Here is a 25,088-nt window from a genome sequence, read left to right as displayed (position 1 = left end):
GGAAAAAAAGTTGCCTGGTCTGATGAGTCTCGCTTTCAACTGCGACATAAAGATGGTAGGGTCAGAATTTGGCGTAAACAACATGAAAGCATGGATCCATCCTGCCTTGTTTTAACGGTTCAGGCTGGTGGTGGTGTAATGGTGTGGGGGATATTTTCTTGACACAATTTGGGCCCCTTAGTACCAATTGAGCATCGTTTAAATGCCAAGGCTTACCACAGTATTGTTGCTGACCATGTCCATCCCTTTATGACTACAGTGTACCCATCTTCTGATGGCTACTTCCAGCAGGATAATACACCACGTCAAAAAGCTCAAATCATCTCAAACTGGTTTCTTGAACATGACAATGAGTTCACTGTACTCCAATGGCCTCCACAGTCACCAGATCTCAATCCAATAGAGCACCTTTGGAATGTGGTGGAATGGAAAATTCACATCATGAATGTGCACCCGACAAATATGCAGAACCTGCGTGATGCTATCATGTCAATATGGACCAAAATGTCTAAGGAATGTTTCCAACACTTTGTTGAATCTATGCCACAAAGAATTAAGGCTGTTCTGAAGGTAAAAGGGGTCCAACACGTATTAGCAAGGTGTACCTAATAGAGTGGCCGGTGAGTGTGTGTGTATATGTATGTGTGTAATAAATAAACAGTCCCAATGTGAATCGGCCCTCCTCACTCCATTCTAAAACCACAAAACAGAAAAGAACACGTAGAGGGGGCCAAAACAGATACCGCCGTAGACACAGAAAAAACAGAGATACCAACAGAGGATAAGAAAGAAACAAACACACAGATATCTACAAAAGATGTGATCAATTTGTCAGATTATATTCTTAGTTAGGATGAAGAGAGGGTACTGTCACATGGACTCAGTTTTTCTCCATCTTGTCATTTCAATCTGTTTCAGACCATACTAGATCTCAACAAATTTGTGAGATTACTTACTCTCAAAAACATTTTTTGACTGAGGAATCTGAATCAGAGTTTTTTCCAGATGAAGAAAATATTGTCCCCCCCATTACATCAGGGGACAATGTTGAGTCCAATCTGACTTTTGAAGACAGATGCTGTATCCAAGACATGGAAGATTTGCAATCAGTGGGCAGAGACAACATCAGACATGGTCCATCTTTACAGGATATAGATGTGTCAAGGTTAAAAAACAGGAGTACCTTTTAACCCGTTCAGACCAGATGTAATTCTCTAGATATTTTCCAACAAACTATAGAGAATCAATTAATTAAATTAGATTCTGAATTAAGGACCACACGTACATTAACTGAAACTGACAGTGTTGAAACCCATAAAATCCAACATAACAAAAATAATTTTACTCAGTCTGATAATAGGGCTCTTCAATAACTGTCATCCAATAAGAATCTTGTTTTTCGACGAGAATCTGATAAGGGGGCAATTTAGTGATTTTGAACAGGCAAGAATATGTTCGGGAGGCTTCCCGTCAACTATCAGATAAAACTACCTACTGTACTCTTACTACTGACCCAACTAGCACCTATAGGGATTTACTTGTGGAGATAGTGAGATACGGCAGGGACAATGGAATCATCACTGCCAATATATGTTTGAATATTTAGTGCCAGATTGGCCTGTCACTGCCGTGTTCCACTATTTCCCCAAAATACACAAGGACCCCCTTAACCCACCGGGTCGTCCAATTGTAGTGGGCATAGGGTCCTTAAATGAACCTCTATCGGAATTGGTTGACATGTATTTGCAACCACTTGTGTTGGCCCTTCCCAGCTATATAAAGGATACTACATCCTTTATTAAACAAATACAGGGCATCCCGTGGAATTCAAACTATACTCTTATTTCAATGGATGTTTCCTCTTTGTACACATCCATTCCTCATGCTAAAGGTTTGGAAGCGCTTGAGTTTTTCTTAAGACACAGGTCCAATTACGATGAGGCTACCATGTTTTTTTTGCTTATGGCCACTGAATACTTGCTTAAACACAATTTTTTCTTTTTGAGGGTCGTTTCTATCTCCAAGGATGTGGAACAGCTATGGGCGCTAAATTTGCGCCATCTTACGCCAACCTTTTCTTAGGTTGGTGGGAGCTCTTCCACATCTTTGGAGATAGAAACCCTTTCCGTACTAATGTCGCCTATTATGGGCGTTACATCGATGATTTGATTTTTGTTTGGAATGGTGAATGTGATTCCATTGACCTATTTCATCAATATGTGTTGCATAACAGACTAAATCTTACTTTCACTATTGAATCCAGTACGGAATCCTTAAATTTTTTATATGTGACCGTGAGGCCGGTTGATGGAAACATACAGGTAGAATTATACCGTAAACCTACATCGGGCAATAGCATTCTTAAATATGACTCTTGCCATCCCCCTCATCTACTGAAATCCATTCCCAAGAGTCAACTCATCAGGGTAAAACGTAATTGCTCAGATTCTGTCATGTATGAACAACAAGCACAAAACACTATGGAGAGGTTAAAATCACACGGATACCCTCGAGCAGTATTGGCACAGGCAAAATTGGATGTAGATAAAATACCTAGGATGGAGCTACTCACATATAAAAAGAATAAAAAGAAAACAAAGAAGGACAAGTATACATCCATTCCTATTTTTACTACTCCGTATAGTCTTGAATATGATAAAATCTGTAAATTGATCAAACAAAGTCTCCCTATACTTCAAAATGATGAAAGGTTGAGTAAGATTGTGAAGGGGGGCTGTAGGTTTGTGTCGCGTAAAGCGAAAACACTCAAACATATTGTCCCCATCTATGCTGCCTAAAGTAATGAGTGGCACATGGTTACAAAAGCGTAATGGCCGTTTCAAATGTAACGCATCTAGATGCAAGACGTGCTCACAAATAATTCCGGGTAGTATTTGCAGATCTGAAGCTCTTGATAAAGAATGCGACATACGTTACTTTATTAATTGCAATAGTACCCATGTGATATATCTTCTAACATGTCAAGGATGTAAAATACAATATATCGGACGCACAAAGAGGTCTTTGAAAGACCGGGTTATGGAGCACCTCAGATCTATTGAGGACCTAGAGTCTAAAACTCCAATAGCCAAACATTTCAGGTATAACCACAACTCAGATAGCACATTACTCAAGGTTCAAGGTATAGACTTTATTCCTAGGCATCCCCGGGGTGGAAATAGAGAGAAAAAAAATAGATGAAAGAGAGGTTTGTTGGATTCTCCACCTCAAAACTAGAATGCCTACAGGGTTAAATTCTAGAATGGATGTAAATATGTTCATCCAACATTAGAAACTATTAAAATAAAATAAATTGCAATACCTATTCATCTATGTATTCTTTAGTAATAATATTGAGCAATAATATTGTTTTCAGCAAAACAACACTTATGATCAATTCATGTTTTTTACCAACTAGTTGGTGTATTAGATGATATGTACTTATATATAAATGTATTTGCTCATGTCAAAATGATGCTTACATGTATGTATTCATATTTATCCGTTTATTTAACCAACTTCAGCATTTATAAAATGGCATTTTTATATGTGGGTTTGCTGTTCATAAACTGTATATTAAATTTAAATCACTTTTATTGTTACTATATGACAAGATAGAGTTAATTGGCAATTTCTAGGCTGTGTTAAACTTAGTATAGGTATTTCAGGGGTTAATGTATGAATGCTAATTAGATGATTTTCCATTGGATGTAATATTCATTATAAGGAGCTTACTCACCACCTGTTCTCCATCAGTGAGCAAGTGCCCCAGAGGCATGAAACGCGTATGATGTCCCAGGAAGGTGATGTTCCCCCTGCTTCCTTTTTCTATATGTAATTTTACCGCTGCTGCTGTATGTGGAGCTATGCTTTTAAGTGAAGTCAACAAATAAAGGAATTTTTATTGTATCCTGACCTTGGAGTGCCGAGGGGTTCTTTGTTTTCTTATATATATAAAAAATAAACAGTCCCAATGTGAATCTGCCCTCCTGGGGTCAGCCACCCGGTTGTTCCATGTAAATATAATGGTTCCCACAGAAACAAACCAGGATTTATACACACACACACATACTTACATATACATATATATATAAAAATCGCTGGAGTATGCAACTTTTTTGATATAAAAATGGATTCTGTTTGTGATCTCAGTAGCAGCCGATTAATCTATGTCTAAAAGCAGAGCCCATGCAGGAGAGTGAAGAGGAGGGAAAGTTAGTGTGTCAGCAGCAGTGTGTAGGCGTGTCCCAGCTTCAGCACAAACTGTGTGTCGTGACTCAGTGTGTCAGCAGCAGTGTGTAGGTGTGTCCCTGCTTCAGCACAAACTGTGTGTTGTGACTCAGTGTGTCAGCAGCAGTGTGTAGGTGTGTCCCTGCTTCAGCACAAACTGTGTGTTGTGACTCAGTGTGTCAGCAGCAGTGTGTAGGTGTGTCCCTGCTTCAGCACAAACTGTGTGTTGTGACTCAGTGTGTCAGCAGCAGTGTGTAGGTGTGTCCCTGCTTCAGCACAAACTGTGTGTTGTGACTCAGTGTGTCAGCAGCAGTGTGTAGGTGTGCCCCTGCTTCAGCACAAACTGTGTGTCTTGACTCAGTGTGTCAGCAGCAGTGTGTAGGTGTGTCCCTGCTTCAGCACAAACTGTGTATCGTGACTCATTAGTGTGTCAGCAGCAGTGTGTAGGTGTGTCCCAGCTTAAGCACAAACTGTGTGTCGTGACTCAGTGTGTCAGCAGCAGTGTGTAGGCATGTCCCAGCTTCAGCACAAACTGTGTGTCGTGACTCATTAGTGTGTCAGCAGCAGTGTGTAGGTGTGTCCCAGCTTCAGCACAAACTGTGTGTCGTGACTCATTAGTGTGTCAGCAGCAGTGTGTAGGTGTGTCCCAGCTTCAGCACAAACTGTGTGTCGTGACTCAGTGTGTCAGCAGCAGTGTGTAGGTGTGTCCCAGCTTAAGCACAAACTGTGTGTCGTGACTCAGTGTGTCAGCAGCAGTGTGTAGGTGTGTCCCTACTTCAGCACAAACTGTGTGTCGTGACTCATTAGTGTGTCAGCAGCAGTGTGTAGGTGTGTCCCAGCTTAAGCACAAACTGTGTGTCGTGACTCAGTGTGTCAGCAGCAGTGTGTAGGTGTGTCCCTGCTTCAGCACAAACTGTGTGTTGTGACTCAGTGTGTCAGCAGCAGTGTGTAGGTGTGTCCCTGCTTCAGCACAAACTGTGTGTTGTGACTCATTAGTGTGTCAGCAGCAGTGTGTAGGTGTGTCCCTGCTTCAGCACAAACTGTGTATCGTGACTCATTAGTGTGTCAGCAGCAGTGTGTAGGTGTGTCCCTGCTTCAGCACAAACTGTGTATCGTGACTCAGTGTGTCAGCAGCAGTGTGTAGGTGTGTCCCAGCTTAAGCACAAACTGTGTGTCGTGACTCAGTGTGTCAGCAGCAGTGTGTAGGTGTGTCCCAGCTTCAGCACAAACTGTGTATCTTGACTCAGTGTGTCAGCAGCAGTGTGTAGGTGTGTCCCTACTTCAGCACAAACTGTGTGTCGTGACTCATTAGTGTGTCAGCAGCAGTGTGTAGGTGTGTCCCAGCTTAAGAACAAACTGTGTGTCGTGACTCAGTGTGTCAGCAGCAGTGTGTAGGTTTGTCCCTGCTTCAGCACAAACTGTGTGTCGTGACTCAGTGTGTCAGCAGCAGTGTGTAGGTGTGTCCCAGCTTAAGCACAAACTGTTTGTCGTGACTCAGTGTGTCAGCAGCAGTGTGTAGGTTTGTCCCTGCTTCAGCACAAACTGTGTGTCGTGACTCAGTGTGTCAGCAGCAGTGTGTAGGTGTGTCCCAGCTTCAGCACAATTTTTTAATTTTTTTATTTACATTTTATTTTTGGTTTCCGACTTTTGGCCTACCTGCTATGGATATCACATGGTTGACACGTGATTGATACCTAGTGGGTTACAGATCATGTTAACCTATTGGTGCAGCTCAGCGGGAACTGAAACTATTCCCATTGATGGCACATTGGCTCCTGACTGCACGTGTAGTCCCCTCAATCGGCTCATGACTGCATGTGTAGTCATTGAGTGGGACAACAGAGTGTTTGCAGCGCAAGCAGTAGTCAGTCAGACTTGCAGAGGGCAGCAGCTTAAAACGCTGAGCTGAAGTCAGAAGTCAAAGTGTTTTTTTTTTTTTTGCAGCTAGCTCCCAGTAGTGCATAGTTGCTCCTGCTCTTGATATATGGATAGGAAGTGGAAGCTTAAAAATGCTTGATGATGAAATGTGAGTGTCTTTATCTAATATTCCATCAAATATTCAGAAACTGTGTCCATCCCATCAACCTCATACAGCCCATTTAAATAGTAGGTAGCTATTGGTGATGTTAAACTTTTTTTTAATTCTTGCACATACTTACTCTGTTACTTGTAAATACATTCCACCATTATATTATTTATGTATGTGTCCGCATCTCTTTAAACAAGTTAGTTTAACCTCTTGTTTGCTGTACAACTGAATTACTATGTGGCGATATGATGTAGGTCTAAAAAGCGTGTCACCAACATGAAAACTTTGGAAAGCACTGAGGTAGGGTTATAGCTATGCGGGATCTCATTACGTAAGGATTACCATCTTGCAAGAGCACTATTATATAGTATTACACTAAGGTAAGGTTATAGCTATGCAGGATCTCATTACCATCTTGCAAGAGCACTATTATATAGTATTACAATAAGGTAGGGTTATAGCTATGCAGGATCTCATTACGTATCTTGCAAGAGCACTATTATATAGTATTACAATCAGGTAGGGTTATAGCTATGCAGGATCTCATTACGTATCTTGCAAGAGCACTATTATATAGTATTACACTCAGGTAGGGTTATAGCTATGCGGGATCTCATTACGTATCTTGCAAGAGCACTATTATATAGTATTACACTCAGGTAGGGTTATAGCTATGCAGGATCTCATTACCATCTTGCAAGAGCACTATTATATAGTATTACACTCAGGTAGGGTTATAGCTATGCAGGATCTCATTACCATCTTGCAAGAGCACTGTTATATAGTATTACACTCAGGTAGGGTTATAGCTATGCAGGATCTCATTACGTATCTTGCAAGAGCACTATTATATAGTATTACACTCAGGTAGGGTTATAGCTATGCAGGATCTCATTACCATCTTGCAAGAGCACTATTATATAGTATTACACTCAGGTAGGGTTATAGCTATGCAGGATCTCATTACCATCTTGCAAGAGCACTATTATATAGTATTACACTCAGGTAGGGTTATAGCTATGCAGGATCTCATTACGTATCTTGCAAGAGCACTATTATATAGTATTACACTCAGGTAGGGTTATAGCTATGCAGGATCTCATTACATATCTTGCAAGAGCACTATTATATAGTATTACACTCAGGTAGGGTTATAGCTATGCGGGATCTCATTACGTATCTTGCAAGAGCACTATTATATAGTATTACACTCCGGTAGGGTTATAGCTATGCAGGATCTCATTACCATCTTGCAAGAGCACTATTATATAGTATTACACTCAGGTAGGGTTATAGCTATGCAGGATCTCATTACCATCTTGCAAGAGCACTGTTATATAGTATTACACTCAGGTAGGGTTATAGCTATGCGGGATCTCATTACGTAAGGATTACCATCTTGCAAGAGCACTATTATATAGTATTACAATAAGGTAGGGTTATAGCTATGCGGGATCTCATTACGTATCTTGCAAGAGCACTATTATATAGTATTACACTCAGGTAGGGTTATAGCTATGCGGGATCTCATTACGTAAGGATTACCATCTTGCAAGAGCACTATTATATAGTATTACAATAAGGTAGGGTTATAGCTATGCGGGATCTCATTACGTATCTTGCAAGAGCACTATTATATAGTATTACACTCAGGTAGGGTTATAGCTATGCAGGATCTCATTACGTAAGGATTACCATCTTGCAAGAGCACTATTATATAGTATTACACTCAGGTAGGGTTATAGCTATGCGGGATCTCATTACGTATCTTGCAAGAGCCCTATTATATAGTATTAGAATCAGGTAGGGTTATAGCTATGCGGGATCTCATTACGTATCTTGCAAGAGCACTATTATATAGTATTACAATCAGGTAGGGTTATAGCTATGCAGGATCTCATTACGTATCTTGCAAGAGCACTATTATATAAGATCACAATCAGGTAGGGTTATAGCCATGTGGGATCTCATTACGTAAGGATTACCATCTTGTAAGAGCCCTATTATATAGTATTATACTCAGGTAGGGTTATAGCTATGCAGGATCTCATTACGTAAGGATTACAATCTTGCAAGAGCACTATTATATAGTATTACACTCAGGTAGGGTTATAGCTATGCAGGATCTCATTACGTATCTTGCAAGAGCACTATTATATAGCATTACAATCAGGTAGGGTTATAGCTATGCGGGATCTCATTACGTAAGGATTACCATCTTGCAAGAGCACTATTATATAGTATTACACTCAGGTTATAGTAGTAATACTATATAATAGTGCTCTTGCAAGATACGTAATGAGATCCTGCATAGCTATAACCCTACCTGAGTGTAATACTATATAATAGTGCTCTTGCAAGATACGTAATGAGATCCTGCATCTTGCAAGAGCACTATTATATAGTATTACACTCAGGTAGGGTTATAGCTATGCAGGATCTCATTACCATCTTGCAAGAGCACTGTTATATAGTATTACACTCAGGTAGGGTTATAGCTATGCAGGATCTCATTACGTATCTTGCAAGAGCACTATTATATAGTATTACACTCAGGTAGGGTTATAGCTATGCAGGATCTCATTACCATCTTGCAAGAGCACTGTTATATAGTATTACACTCAGGTAGGGTTATAGCTATGCAGGATCTCATTACCATCTTGCAAGAGCACTGTTATATAGTATTACACTCAGGTAGGGTTATAGCTATGCAGGATCTCATTACCATCTTGCAAGAGCACTATTATATAGTATTACAATCAGGTAGGGTTATAGCTATGCGGGATCTCATTACGTATCTTGCAAGAGCACTATTATATAGTATTACACTCAGGTAGGGTTATAGTTATGCAGGATCTCATTACATATCTTGCAAGAGCACTATTATATAGCATTACAATCAGGTAGGGTTATAGCTATGCAGGATCTCATTACATATCTTGCAAGAGCACTATTATATAGTATTACACTCAGGTAGGGTTATAGCTATGCAGGATCTCATTACCATCTTGCAAGAGCACTATTATATAGTATTACACTCAGGTAGGGTTATAGCTATGCAGGATCTCATTACCATCTTGCAAGAGCACTATTATATAGTATTACACTCCGGTAGGGTTATAGCTATGCAGGATCTCATTACCATCTTGCAAGAGCACTGTTATATAGTATTACACTCAGGTAGGGTTATAGCTATGCGGGATCTCATTACGTATCTTGCAAGAGCACTATTATATAGTATTACACTCAGGTAGGGTTATAGCTATGCAGGATCTCATTACCATCTTGCAAGAGCACTGTTATATAGTATTACACTCAGGTAGGGTTATAGCTATGCAGGATCTCATTACGTATCTTGCAAGAGCACTATTATATAGCATTACAATCAGGTAGGGTTATAGCTATGCAGGATCTCATTACCTAAATGATTACAATCTTGCAAGAGAACTATTATATAGTATTACACTCAGGTAGGGTTATAGCTATGCAGGATCTCATTACCTAAATGATTACAATCTTGCAAGAGCACTATTATATAGTATTACACTCAGGTAGGGTTATAGCTATGCGGGATCTCATTACGTATCTTGCAAGAGCACTATTATATAGTATTACACTCAGGTAGGGTTATAGCTATGCAGGATCTCATTACCATCTTGCAAGAGCACTGTTATATAGTATTACACTCAGGTAGGGTTATAGCTATGCAGGATCTCATTACGTAAGGATTACAATCTTGCAAGAGAACTATTATATAGTATTACACTCAGGTAGGGTTATAGCTATGCAGGATCTCATTACCATCTTGCAAGAGCACTATTATATAGTATTACACTCAGGTAGGGTTATAGCTATGCAGGATCTCATTACCATCTTGCAAGAGCACTGTTATATAGTATTACACTCAGGTAGGGTTATAGCTATGCGGGATCTCATTACGTATCTTGCAAGAGCACTATTATATAGTATTACACTCAGGTAGGGTTATAGCTATGCAGGATCTCATTACGTAAGGATTACAATCTTGCAAGAGCACTATTATATAGTATTACACTCAGGTAGGGTTATAGCTATGCGGGATCTCATTACGTATCTTGCAAGAGCACTATTATATAAGATCACACTCAGGTAGGGTTATAGCTATGCAGGATGTCATTACCATCTTGCAAGAGCACTATTATATAGTATTACACTCAGGTAGGGTTATAGCTATGCGGGATCTCATTACGTATCTTGCAAGAGCACTATTATATAGTATTACACTCAGGTAGGGTTATAGCTATGCGGGATCTCATTACGTATCTTGCAAGAGCACTATTATATAGTATTACACTCAGGTAGGGTTATAGCTATGCAGGATCTCATTACCATCTTGCAAGAGCACTATTATATAGTATTACACTCAGGTAGGGTTATAGCTATGCAGGATCTCATTACCATCTTGCAAGAGCACTATTATATAGTATTACACTCAGGTAGGGTTATAGCTACTCAGGATCACATTACTTAAGTATTAGCATCAGATAAGAGCACTGTCATGCAGGATTACCGTTACATAGGATGGCGCGGCTTAACCCCAGAGCATCTGCAGTGCCTGAGCTCATGTTCTCCACTAATCGATGCTTCACTTTCTTTAGGACTGAATGGATGAAAAGAAATATTTTAAATTGAGAAGAAAATAATTTTACAGAAGAAAAAGAAAAAGTAAAGCAAAACATGAACATTGCTCTAAAACCTGGAGGAGCTCAGTAGGAAATGTCAGCCAATAAGTATTTTTCTGTAAGGAGAGAAAAGATATGAAATGCACCAGAGACAAATAGATTATATTTAAGAAGCACGGTAGTTAGCCCTTGTACAAGCGGTTTCCAATACGACAGCAGGTTGTGTATATGAGCATACCGCAGTAGTCTCTGCAAGCGCTCGGTGAGTCTTTATACTGCTAGATTGTACATTCATGTCTTTGCCATAGTTTGCAGAATATTCTTTAAAGAGACATGAACCCACATTTTTTCTTTCATAATTCAGATAGAGCAGCCATTTTAAACAACTTTCTAATTTACTTCTATTATCAATTTTTTTTCTCTTGCTATCCTTTGCTGAAATAAAGCTTAGGAGTGTGCACGTGTCTGGAGCACTATATGGCAGTCGTTTAAAGCACTATTTCCTGCCATGTAGTGCTCCAGACACCTTAAAGCAAATTTGATAATAGAAGTTGGAAACACTTTATAAAATGGTCTGAATCACAAAAGAAAATGTTTTAAATGAAGTAAATAGAACATAATGCAGTTAGGCAAGTACAGTTTTTTTAGCCTGTGTGTCAGGGAAGAGTTTCTCAACCTGTTTGATGCTTATGATGACCTACTGTACTTAAAGAGACAGTAACATCAAAATTAAACTTGCATAACTCAGAGGCGATCTCACCGCCCAAAAGCAGCGTCTCACTGCAGATCTCACCGCCCAAAAGCAGCGTCTCACTGCAGATCTCACCGCCCAAAAGCAGCGTCTCACTGCAGATCTCACCGCCCAAAAGCAGCGTCTCACTGCAGATCTCACCGCCCAAAAGCAGCGTCTCATTGCAGATCTCACTGCCCAAAAGCAGCGTCTCACTGCAGATCTCACTGCCCAAAAGCAGCGTCTCACTGCAGATCTCACCGCCCAAAAGCAGCGTCTCACTGCAGATCTCACTGCCCAAAAGCAGCGTCTCACTGCAGATCTCACCGCCCAAAAGCAGCGTCTCACTGCAGATCTCACTGCCCAAAAGCAGCGTCTCACTGCCCAAAAACAGCGTCTCACTGCAGATCTCACCGCCCAAAAGCAGCGTCTCACTGCAGATCTCACTGCCCAAAAGCAGCGTCTCACTGCAGATCTCACCGCCCAAAAGCAGCGTCTCACTGCCCAAAAACAGCGTCTCACTACAGATCTCACTGCCCAAAAGCAGCGTCTCACTGCAGATCTCACCGCCCAAAAGCAGCGTCTCACTACAGATCTCACCGCCCAAAAGCAGCGTCTCACTACAGATCTCACTGCCCAAAAGCAACGTCTCACTGCAGCCGATCTCACTGCCCAAAAGCAGCGTCTCACTACAGATCTCACCGCCCAAAAGCAGCGTCTCACTACAGATCTCACTGCCCAAAAGCAACGTCTCACTGCAGCCGATCTCACTGCCCAAAAGCAGCGTCTCACTACAGATCTCACCGCCCAAAAGCAGCGTCTCACTATAGATCTCACCGCCCAAAAGCAGCGTCTCACTATAGATCTCACCGCCCAAAAGCAGCGTCTCAAAGCAGATCTCACTGCCCAAAAGCAACGTCTCGCTGCAGCCGATCTCACTGCCCAAAAGCAGCGTCTCACTACAGATCTCACCGCCCAAAAGCAGCGTCTCACTATAGATCTCACCGCCCAAAAGCAGCGTCTCACTGCAGATCTCACTGCCCAAAAGCAACGTCTCACTGCAGATCTCGCCGCCCAAAAGCAGCGTCTCACTGCAGATCTCGCCGCCCAAAAGCAGCGTCTCACTGCAGATCTCACCGCCCAAAAGCAGCGTCTCACTGCAGATCTCACCGCCCAAAAGCAGCGTCTCACTGCAGATCTCACCGCCCAAAAGCAGCGTCTCACTGCAGATCTCACCGCCCAAAAGCAGCGTCTCACTGCAGATCTCACCGCCCAAAAGCAGCGTCTCACTGCAGATCTCACCGCCCAAAAGCAGCGTCTCACTGCAGATCTCACCGCCCAAAAGCAGCGTCTCACTGCCCAAAAACAGCGTCTCGCTGCAGCCGATCTCACCGCCCAAAAGCAGCATCTCAAAGCAGATCTCACCGCCCAAAAGCAGCATCTCAAAGCAGATCTCACCGCCCAAAAGCAGCATCTCAAAGCAAATCTCACCGCCCAAAAGCAGCATCTCAAAGCAAATCTCACCACCCAAAAGCAGCATCTCAAAGCAGATCTCACCGCCCAAAAGCAGCATCTCAAAGCAAATCTCACCACCCAAAAGCAGCATCTCAAAGCAGATCTCACCGCCCAAAAGCAGCATCTCAAAGCAGATCTCACCACCCAAAAGCAGCATCTCAAAGCAAATCTCACCGACCAAAAGCAGCATCTCAAAGCAGATCTCTCGCTGCAGCCGATATCACTGCCCAAAAGCGGCGTCTTGCTGCAGCCAATCTCACCACCCAAAAACATAAATTATGCTTACCAGATTATTTCCTTTCCTTCTGTACAGGGAGAGTCCACAGCTGCATTCATTACTTGTGGGAAATACAGAACCTAGCCACCAGGAGGAGGCAAAGACACCCCAGCCAAAGGCTTAAATACCTCTCCCACTTCCCTCATCCCCCAGTCACTCTGCAGAGGGAACAAGGAACAGTAGGAGAAATATCAGGGTGAAACAGGTGCCAGAAGAAAAATTAAAATTTAGGGCCGCCCATCGGAGAACACGGGCGGGAGCTGTGGACTCTACCTGTACAGAAGGAAAGGAAATTATCTGGTAACCATAATTTATGTTTTCCTTCTTAATACAGGAAAAGTCCACAGCTGCATTCATTACTTGTGGGAAAATGATACCCAAGCTACAGAGGACACTGAATACTAATGGGAGGGCAAAAAGGAAACAGGCGGCCCCCATCTGAAGGCACCACAGCCTGACAAACCCTTTCTCCCGAAGGCTGCTTCAACAGAAGCAAAAAACTCAATAACATTTTTATGTACATAATGTAAGTACCAAGTAAGACCAAGCAGCTGCCCCCAAAAATGATCCATAGAGGCCTCCTTCTAGAGACCCTAAAGAACGTCACTGCTCTTGAAAAACCAAGCCAAAGACCTCTAAGGAGGCTAGCGTCCCGCTGGCTCATATGCCAAGCAGAGAACACTCCTCGATGAAGGATAAGGGAGACTAATAAGTCTTCTGACCCTTACAGATCCCAGACAGACAAAAACATAATTTATGCTTACCTGATAAATTTATTTCTCTTGTAGTGTATCCAGTCCACGGATCATCCATTACTTGTGGGATATTCTCCTTCCCAACAGGAAGTTGCAAGAGGATCACCCACAGCAGAGCTGCTATATAGCTCCTCCCCTCACTGCCATATCCAGTCATTCGACCGAAACAAGCCGAGAAAGGAGAAACCATAGGGTGCAGTGGTGACTGTAGTTTAATTAAAATTTAGACCTGCCTGAAAAGGACAGGGCGGGCCGTGGACTGGATACACTACAAGAGAAATAAATTTATCAGGTAAGCATAAATTATGTTTTCTCTTGTTAAGTGTATCCAGTCTACGGATCATCCATTACTTGTGGGATACCAATACCAAAGCTAAAGTACACGGATGATGGGAGGGACAAGGCAGGAACTTAAACGGAAGGAACCACTGCCTGTAGAACCTTTCTCCCAAAAACAGCCTCCGAAGAAGCAAAAGTATCAAATTTGTAAAATTTGGAAAAAGTATGAAGCGAAGACCAAGTTGCAGCCTTGCAAATCTGTTCAACAGAGGCCTCATTTTTAAAGGCCCAGGTGGAAGCCACAGCTCTAGTAGAATGAGCTGTAATCCTTTCAGGAGGCTGCTGTCCAGCAGTCTCATAGGCTAAACGGATTATACTCCGAAGCCAAAAAGAAAGAGAGGTTGCCGAGGCCTTCTGACCTCTCCTCTGTCCAGAGTAAACAACAAACAGGTTAGATGTTTTGGTGAAAATCTTTAGTAGCCTGTGTTACAGAAGCATTAGTTATTTTGTTGTGAAGAGCTTATTTCCCAGCAGCAATGCCTGAACCAGCAAGCCAACGCCTAAGAAGGGCTCCAAGAAAACCGTAACAAGTATCATTTCATAAAGAGTTAACTCTTTTTTTTCAGCTTTTAGAAACTATTGTCTAATCACCTCTGGAGCCAGACTGCTAATTGATAAGATGAACTTGTAAACTTGTTATCTTAAGTACTGTAATCCTATTGTGGCCTGTCAAAGGACAGTGCTCTCTATCTAAATGTGTGATGGGGGATTTTGTGTTTCCCCCCCCTCTCCCCCTGGGAGTGCCCTGTGTGCATGTAACCTTAATAAAAAGCAGGCTGGGCATCCCAGTCCTGAGTTCTTGTTTGACCCTCAATCGCAGCGTTGACTCGTTTTTGTGGGCAGAAGGGTATCCTAGCGGTACTGCAGCTAAGGGAGATTATTCTATATTTGCGAGACTCATATAGAATACTATGGAAAGCAGCTTCTCCCCTCTTTAGCAATAGGGATCCAGGCTACTAAGCGGTCCATCTCTCAGCGAGACTAAGGGTAACCGTAACATTTGGCGGCAGCGGCGGGATTTTCCTGGATTTCCTAGGAGAGGTACAGAACGGATGGAGAGCGCTTATGAAAAATTGAAGCGTACAACCCTAAAGGATTTACTTGAAAGCAGAGGGGGGTACGCCAGCAACCGGCCGAGGAGAGAGCTGATCGCAGAATTGACCGAACTGGATCAGAGCTTCACAATGGCGGAAACACCGACCACGATTAGTGACGAAAAAAACCAGGATTGTTCGGGAAAGGCTCTCATTATACGGGCCGAAACCCTCCATGGAATTGGTACAGCAGTTGATGGCGGAGGCGGACGAGGATATACGAGAGACTCGAGCCCACGAACTCAACCTAGCGAATGCACACCGCAATGCTGAAGCCCCGCAGGTAATCATCCCTGTCGAAAATGCTGGGAGGCCCAAGATACCCTATGCGGCATTTCGACCCTTCCTAGAGAGCGAGACAGGGATTGATGAATATTTGGCGGACTTCGAAAGGCAATGTGCCCTGCACCAGATTCCCAACAGAGAGTGGCCCACGATATTGTCTGGGAAACTATCCGGGCGAGCCCTGGAAGCCTTTCGTACTCTGGGTGCTGAGGAAGTGACACAGTATGAGCTAGTTAAGGAGACACTGTTGCGACGGTACGCTGTAACTCCGGACACGTATCGCCGACAGTTTCGGGGCACGGAAAAGAAGCCTAACGATACCCATATGGAATGGGCGCACCGAATGCGGAGAGCGGCAAATCACTGGCTGAGTGGAAGTAAAGCGGTGACTGGGGAGGAAATTTTACAATTGTTTCTCTTAGAACATTTTTATAATGGCATGGAACAGCAAGGGAAGGAATGGCTGCGAGACAGGCGGCCTTCTACCTTAGAAGAAGCAGCCAAATTGGCCGATGAACATTATGACTCCCGTCTTCACGAACCCATGAACTACCGAGCTCCAGCACGGGTCGAACCCAGAGAGGTTTACCGTGCACCCCCTCGTACTGAATTCCGAGCCCCGGTGCCCACAAGGCCCGTCCGACACTCAGGACCACCCAATAACAGCTCTGAGCGTCCCAGACCGACTTGCCACCGATGCAAGCAACCAGGGCATTTCATGGCTAGCTGCCCCCTTAATACGCACCAGACACCCAGGAATTACAATTACCCCTCTGGGTCCTATCGTCTGGCCCGGGCCCTCTGTGTTAACCAAGAGGCCCCTGTTACGGTTACCCTTAGTCTCGCTGAGAGATGGACCGCTTAGTAGCCTGGATCCCTATTGCTAAAGAGGGGAGAAGCTGCTTTCCATAGTATTCTATGAGTCTCGCAAATATAGAATAATCTCCCTTAGCTGCAGTACCGCTAGGATACCCTTCTGCCCACAAAAACGAGTCAACGCTGCGATTGAGGGTCAAACAAGAACTCAGGACTGGGATGCCCAGCCTGCTTTTTATTAAGGTTACATGCACACAGGGCACTCCCAGGGGGAGAGGGGGGGAAGCACAAAATCCCCCATCACACATTTAGATAGAGAGCACTGTCCTTTGACAGGCCACAATAGGATTACAGTACTTAAGATAACAGGTTTACAAGTTCATCTTATCAATTAGCAGTCTGGCTCCAGAGGTGATTAGACAATAGTTTCTAAAAGCTGAAAAAAAAGAGTTAACTCTTTATGAAATGATACTTGTTACGGTTTTCTTGGAGCCCTTCTTAGGCGCTGGCTTGCTGGTTCAGGCATTGCTGCTGGGAAATAAGCTCTTCAAAACAAAATAACTAATGCTTCTGTAACAGCCCCTATGGAGGGATATGTGGGGCCGCTTCACGAGGCAGACCCTGTATATGCTGCCTCAGATAACCGCCAGCACCATCGGCAGAGGGTATGGCTCGAGGGGCGATCTACCGAGGGATTGCGAGACACAGGGGCTACTATCACGCTGGTACAGAGTCATTTGGTGCCAGAGCACAAGCGATCCGGACAGACTGTGGCCGTTAGAGTGGCGGGGGGGGATGTGTACAAAATTCCAACAGCTAAAGTGCATCTTGATTGGGGAGCGGGAAAGGGGGCTGTGAACGTGGGCCTAATGGATAATTTACCTGCCGAAGTACTACTGGGCAACGATTTGGGCCCCATGACTTCTGCCTATGCTCCAGTATGCAACAACAAGGCGGACCCAGTGACTACACGGGCCCAAGCCCGGACGGAGCGAGAGCTCTCACCAGTGCGGGAGACACAGGTAAGACCTACCCCGACCTTGCCTGACAGGTTAGGCCCCATACCCTGGGACACCCCAGATGCTTTCGAGGCAGAGTCTAAGACTGACCCGACCTTACAAAAGTACCGGGAACGAGCAGAGACCGGAGGGGGCGGGGCAGATAACTAAACATTCTTATGGGAAAAAGGGAAACTATACCGCTGGACAGAGAAAAGGGGACAGCGTAGGCGACAGCTGGTAGTGCCCCACAAATACCGTCAAGAAATCCTCAAAATAGGCCACGACATCCCCTTAGCAGGCCACCTAGCCGTTACCCGTACCCTACACCGCATTACTCACACGTTCTTTTGGCCAGGGGTGCACGCTGACGTTAGAACTTACTGTAACACCTGCGATGTGTGTCAACGAGTAGGAAGGCGAGGCGATCACCCTAAAGCCCAGCTAGTAAATATGCCCATTGTAGAGGAACCCTTCAGCCGGGTTGCTATTGACCTAGTGGGACCACTGGCTACCCCTAGTCCCTCCGGTAAGCGATACATTCTTACCGTAGTGGACTACGCTACCAGGTACCCAGAGGCTGTCGCCCTATCCAACATACAAGCGGATACGGTAGCGAATGCACTAGTACAGGTGTTCTCCCGGGTAGGATTTCCAAAAGAAATCCTATCCGACCGAGGCACCCAATTTACGGCTGAATTGACCCAACAACTCTGGCAGGTTTGCAAAATTAAGTCCCTCCTGAGCTCCCCATACCACCCCCAGACGAACGGGCTGTGTGAGAGGTTCAATGGGACCCTCAAGCAAATGCTCAAGACGTTCACTCAGGAATACCGAGACTGGGAACGCTTCCTGCCTCACCTCCTATTTGCTTATCGGGAGGTGCCCCAGGAAACGACAGGGTTCTCTCCCTTCGAGTTGCTCTACGGAAGAAAGGTACGGGGACCCCTAAACCTGATCCGGGAGCACTGGGAGGGAGAGATGGAGGCTGACGGTGTCCCAATTGTGCCATACGTGCTGGAACTCAGGGACCGAATGGAGCAATTAGCCAAATCCGTGCGGGCTAATCTCCAGTTGGCCCAGAGAAGACAGAAAGTATGGTACGATCGGGGGGCCCGAAAGAGAATCTTCACCATAGGACAAAAGGTGTTAGTACTTAAGCCGGTGAAGACAGACAAATTGCAGGCGTCCTGGCAGGGTCCCTACCAGATCGTAGAGAAAAGGGGAGACACCACTTATGTGATAGCTAGCTGCCACGACAACAATCTTAGAAAGACATTCCATGTAAACATGCTCAAGGAATATTTTGAGCGACCAGAGAACGTGACGGCCGTATGTTGTTCCCCTCAGGAAGACCCCGACAGTTTACCCATTCCAGACCTATTAGAAAAGAGCCTCCCCACAGGTATAGTGGCGCAGGTTCAGATAGGGGACCGACTTAGCCCCACTGAAAGGGAGCAGCTCAACCAACTCCTCCAGTCTAAACACCTCACCTTCTCCCCGAAGCCAGGGTACACTACTTTAACCACCCACCAGGTAGATACTCCGGGACAAGCTCCCTTGCGCCAGGCTCCGTACCGAATCCCTGAAGCAGTTAGGACAGGAATGAAGAAGGAGATCGATGAGATGCTCCAGCTCAGGGTAATTGAGCCCTCCGATAGTCCCTGGGCCTCCCCAGTTGTCTTGGTGCCCAAGAAAGATGGGACCACCCGGTTCTGCGTAGACTATCGGAGGCTCAATGAAAATACCGTGACGGACGCTTACCCTATGCCCAGGGTAGACGAGCTACTCGATCGTATAGCCAGGGGAAATTACCTGACCACTATTGATCTCTGCAAAGGTTACTGGCAGATTCCCCTGGCCCCGGAGGCTATCCCCAAGTCGGCATTCGTCACCCCATTCGGCTTATATCAGCTTAGGGTAATGCCGTTTGGGATGAAGAATGCCCCAGCTACATTCCAGCGCTTGGTGGATAGGCTCCTGGATGGCTTCCAGAGTTTTGCTTGCGCCTACCTGGACGACATAGCGATCCACAGTGAGTCCTGGGAGGACCACTTAGCTCATGTGGGAATGGTTCTGGATCAGATCCGGGCTGCTGGCCTGACTCTGAAGCCAGAAAAATGCCACTTTGGAATGGCCGAGGTACAGTACCTGGGTCACCGGGTGGGGTGTGGAAAGCAGCGACCAGAGCCGGCCAAAATAGAAGCTGTCGCCAATTGGCCCACCCCCATCACTAAGACTCAGGTCCTAGCCTTCCTGGGCACGGCAGGGTACTATAGACGGTTCGTACCAGACTACAGCACACTTGCCAAACCCCTGACTGACTTGACCAAGAAGAACTTACCTCGACAGGTCCTGTGGTCTCCCCACTGTGAAACGGCTTTCCAGGCTCTCAAAAATGCTCTAATTAACGCTCCTGTCTTGGCGGCCCCAGCCCTTAACAAACGTTTTATCGTCCATACAGATGCTTCCATGTTCGGGCTGGGAGCCGTCCTCAGCCAAGTAGGCGAAGATGGAGGGGAGCATCCAGTTGCCTACATCAGCCGGAAGCTCCTGCCCCGCGAAGTCAGCTATGCAGCGGTCGAAAAGGAGTGTTTGGCTTTGGTGTGGGCATTAAAGAAATTGACTCCCTATTTATATGGTCAGGAGTTCACTCTGGTCACCGACCATAACCCGTTGGTGTGGCTGAACCGGGTCTCTGGAGATAACGGCAGGCTATTACGTTGGAGCTTATCGTTGCAACCCTTCAATTTCACCATTACTTACAGACCTGGGAAACAGAATGGCAACGCCGACGGGTTGTCCAGACAAACCGACCTCAGCCCCGCATAACCAGCGGTCTGGACAGCCTTAGTCTGCCCCGAAAAGGGGTCAGACCGTGTCTGCCAGAGTGTTCCACAGAAAGGGAGCACTGTTACAGAAGCATTAGTTATTTTGTTGTGAAGAGCTTATTTCCCAGCAGCAATGCCTGAACCAGCAAGCCAACGCCTAAGAAGGGCTCCAAGAAAACCGTAACAAGTATCATTTCATAAAGAGTTAACTCTTTTTTTTCAGCTTTTAGAAACTATTGTCTAATCACCTCTGGAGCCAGACTGCTAATTGATAAGATGAACTTGTAAACTTGTTATCTTAAGTACTGTAATCCTATTGTGGCCTGTCAAAGGACAGTGCTCTCTATCTAAATGTGTGATGGGGGATTTTGTGTTTCCCCCCCCTCTCCCCCTGGGAGTGCCCTGTGTGCATGTAACCTTAATAAAAAGCAGGCTGGGCATCCCAGTCCTGAGTTCTTGTTTGACCCTCAATCGCAGCGTTGACTCGTTTTTGTGGGCAGAAGGGTATCCTAGCGGTACTGCAGCTAAGGGAGATTATTCTATATTTGCGAGACTCATATAGAATACTATGGAAAGCAGCTTCTCCCCTCTTTAGCAATAGGGATCCAGGCTACTAAGCGGTCCATCTCTCAGCGAGACTAAGGGTAACCGTAACAGCCTGTAAGTAAAACTTCAAGGCACGGACTACGTCTAGATTATGCAAAAGACGTTCCTTCTTTGAAGAAGGATTAGGACATAATGATGGAACAACAATCTCTTGATTGATATTCTTGTTAGAAACCACCTTAGGTAAAAACCCAGGTTTTGTACGCAGAACAACTTTATCTGAATGAAAGATCAGATAAGGAGAATCACAATGTAAGGCAGATAACTCCGAGACTCTTCGAGCCGAGGAAATAGCCATCAGAAAAAGAACTTTCCATGAAAGAAGTTTGATATCAATAGAATGAAGGGGTTCAAACGGAACCCCTTGAAGAACTTTAAGAACCAAGTTTAAGCTCCATGGAGGAGCAACAGGTTTAAACACAGGCTTAATTCTAACTAAAGCCTGACAAAATGCCTGAACGTCTGGAACTTCTGCCAGACGCTTGTGTAAAAGAATAGACAGAGCAGAAATCTGTCCCTTTAAAGAACTAGCTGATAATCCTTTGTCCAAACACTCTTGGAGGAAGGACAATATCCTAGGAATCCTAACCCTACTCCATGAGTAATTCTTGGATTCACACCAATGAAGATATTTACGCCATATCTTGTGGTAAATTTTCCTGGCGACAGGCTTTCCTGCCTGTATTAAGGTATCAATTACTGACTCGGAGAAGCCACGCTTTGATAGGATCAAGCGTTGAATCTCCATGCAGTCAGTCTCAAAGAAAGTAGATTCGTATGATTGAAAGGACCTTGTATTAGAAGGTCTTGTCTCAGAGGCAGAGTCCATGGTGGAAAGGATGACATGTCCACTAGGTCTGCATACCAGGTCCTGCGTGGCCACGCAGGCGCTATCAATATCACCAATGCTCTCTCCTGTTTGATTTTGGCAATCAGACGAGGGAGCAAAGGTAACGGTGGAAACACATAAGCCAGGTTGAAGAACCAAGGCGCTGCTAGAGCATCTATCAGTGCCGCTTCTGGGTCCCTGGACCTGGATCCGTAACAAGGAAGCTTGGCGTTCTGGCGAGACGCCATGAGATCCAATTCTGGTTTGCCCCAACGGAGAACCAATTGAGCAAACACCTCCGGATGGAGTTCCCATTCCCCCGGATGAAAAGTCTGACAACTTAGAAAATCCACCTCCCAGTTCTCTACACCTGGGATATGGATCGCTGACAGGTGGCAAGAGTGAGTCTCTGCCCAGCGAATTATCTTGGAGACTTCTGACATCGCTAGGGCACTCCTGGTTCCCCCTTGATGGTTGATGTAAGCCACAGTCGTGATGATGTCTGACTGAAATCTGATGAACCTCAGTGTTGCTAGCTGAGGCCAAGCCAGAAGAGCATTGAATATTGCTCTTAACTCCAGAATATTTATTGGGAGGAGTTTCTCCTCCGGAGTCCATGAACCCTGAGCCTTCAGGGAGTTCCAGACTGCACCCCAACCTAGAAGGCTGGCATCTGTTGTTACAATTGTCCAATCTGGTCTGCGAAAGGTCATACCCTTGGACAAATGGGCCCGAGATAACCACCAGAGAAGAGAATCTCTGGTTTCCTGACCCAGATTTAGTAGAGGGGACAAATCTGTGTAATCCCCATTCCACTGACTGAGCATGCATAAATGCAGCGGTCTGAGATGCAGGCGCGCGAATGGCACTATGTCCATCGCCGCTACCATTAAGCCGATTACTTCCATGCACTGAGCCACCGTGGGGCGCGGAATGGAGTGAAGAACACGGCAAGCATTTAGAAGTTTTGATAACCTGGACTCCGTCAGGTAAATTTTCATTTCTACAGAATCTATTAGAGTCCCTAGGAAGGAAACCCTTGTGAGAGGAGATAGAGAACTCTTTTCTTCGTTCACTTTCCACCCATGCGACCTCAGGAATGCCAGAACTATCTCTGTATGAGATTTGGCAATTTGAAAGCTTGACGCCTGTATCAGGATGTCGTCCAGGTAAGGAGCCACCGCTATGCCTCGCGGTCTTAGGACCGCCAGAAGTGAGCCCAGAACCTTTGTAAAAATTCTTGGGGCTGTAGCCAACCCGAATGGAAGAGCTACAAATTGGTAATGCCTGTCTAGAAAGGCAAACCTCAGGAACTGATGATGATTCTTGTGAATCGGAATGTGAAGGTAGGCATCCTTTAAGTCCACTGTGGTCATGTACTGACCCTCTTGGATCATGGGTAAAATGGTTCGAATAGTTTCCATCTTGAATAACGGAACTCTGAGGAATTTGTTTAGGATCTTTAAATCCAAAATTGGTCTGAAGGTTCCCTCTTTTTTGGGAACCACAAACAGATTTGAATAAAACCCCTGTCCTTGTTCCGTCCGCGGAACTGGATGGATCACTCCCATTACAAGGAGATCTTGTACGCAGCTTAGGAATGCCTCTTTCTTTATCTGGTTTGCAGATAATCTTGAAAGGTGAAATCTCCCTTGTGGAGGAGAAGCTTTGAAGTCCAGAAGATATCCCTGAGATATGATCTCCAACGCCCAGGGATCCTGAACATCTCTTGCCCACGCCTGGGCGAAGAGAGAGAGTCTGCCCCCTACTAGATCCGTTGTCGGATAGGGGGCCGCTCCTTCATGCTGTCTTAAGAGGCAGCCGCAGGCTTTCTGGCCTGCTTGACCTTGTTCCAGGAATGGTTAGGTTTCCAGGCCTGCTTGGATTGAGCAAAAGTTCCCTCTTGTTTTGAAGCAGAGGAAGTTGATGCTGCACCTGCCTTGAAATTTCGAAAGGCACGAAAATTAGACTGTTTGGCCTTTGATTTGGCCCTGTCCTGAGGAAGGGTATGACCCTTACCTCCAGTAATGTCAGCAATAATTTCTTTCAAACCAGGCCCGAATAAGGTCTGCCCCTTGAAAGGAATGTTGAGTAATTTAGACTTTGAAGTCACATCAGCTGACCAGGATTTGAGCCATAGCGCCCTACGCGCCTGGATGGCGAATCCGGAATTCTTAGCCGTTAGTTTAGTCAAATGAACAATGGCATCAGAAACAAATGAGTTAGCTAGCTTAAGAGTTCTAAGCTTGTCAACAATTTCAGTCAATGGAGCTGTATGGATGGCCTCTTCCAGGGCCTCAAACCAGAATGCCGCCGCAGCAGTGACAGGCGCAATGCATGCAAGGGGCTGTAAAATAAAACCTTGTTGAATTAACATTTTCTTAAGGTAACCCTCTAATTTTTTATCCATTGGATCTGAAAAAGCACAACTGTCCTCAACCGGGATAGTGGTACGCTTTGCTAAAGTAGAAACTGCTCCCTCCACCTTAGGGACAGTCTGCCATAAGTCCAGTGTAGTGGCATCTATTGGAAACATTTTTCTAAATATAGGAGGTGGGGAAAAGGGCACACCGGGCCTATCCCACTCCTTACTAATAATTTCTGTAAGCCTTTTAGGTATTGGAAAAACATCAGTACTCACCGGCACTGCATAGTATTTATCCAGCCTACACAATTTCTCTGGCACTGCAATTGTGTCACAGTCATTCAGAGCAGCTAATACCTCCCCAAGCAATACACAGAGGTTCTCAAGCTTAAATTTAAAATTAAAAATCTCTGAATCAGGTCTCCCCGATTCAGAGACGTCACCCACAGACTGAAGCTCTCCGTCCTCAGGTTCTGCATATTGTGACGCAGTATCAGACATGGCTCTTACAGCATCTACGCGCTCTGTATCTCGTCTAACCCCAGAGCTATCGTGCTTGACTCTCAATTCAGGCAATCTGGATAATACCTCTGACAGGGTATTATTCATGATTGCAGCCATGTCCTGCAAAGTAATCGCTATGGGCGTCCCTGATGTACTTGGCGCCATATTAGCGTGCGTCCCTTGAGCGGGAGGCGAAGGGTCCGACACGTGGGGAGAGTTAGTTG

General features: G+C 44.9%; 1 protein-coding gene across 2 annotated transcripts in view; it reads right to left on the bottom strand.

Moving 5' to 3' along the window:
• Positions 1-25,088, bottom strand: part of PICK1 (protein interacting with PRKCA 1) — a 249,888-nt gene that overhangs the window by 199,426 nt on the left and 25,374 nt on the right. For both annotated transcript variants that reach the window (XM_053721405.1, XM_053721406.1), the window contains exon 6: positions 10,809-10,898. In XM_053721405.1, coding sequence (XP_053577380.1) covers positions 10,809-10,898 — 90 coding nt within the window. The remainder of the gene's footprint in view (positions 1-10,808; positions 10,899-25,088) is intronic.

This window comes from Bombina bombina, chromosome 7 (assembly GCF_027579735.1).
Source record: "Bombina bombina isolate aBomBom1 chromosome 7, aBomBom1.pri, whole genome shotgun sequence".
Lineage (NCBI taxonomy): Eukaryota > Metazoa > Chordata > Amphibia > Anura > Bombinatoridae > Bombina > Bombina bombina.
Note: the sequence above shows the minus strand (reverse complement) of the source record. Positions and strands in the feature narration are given on the sequence as shown.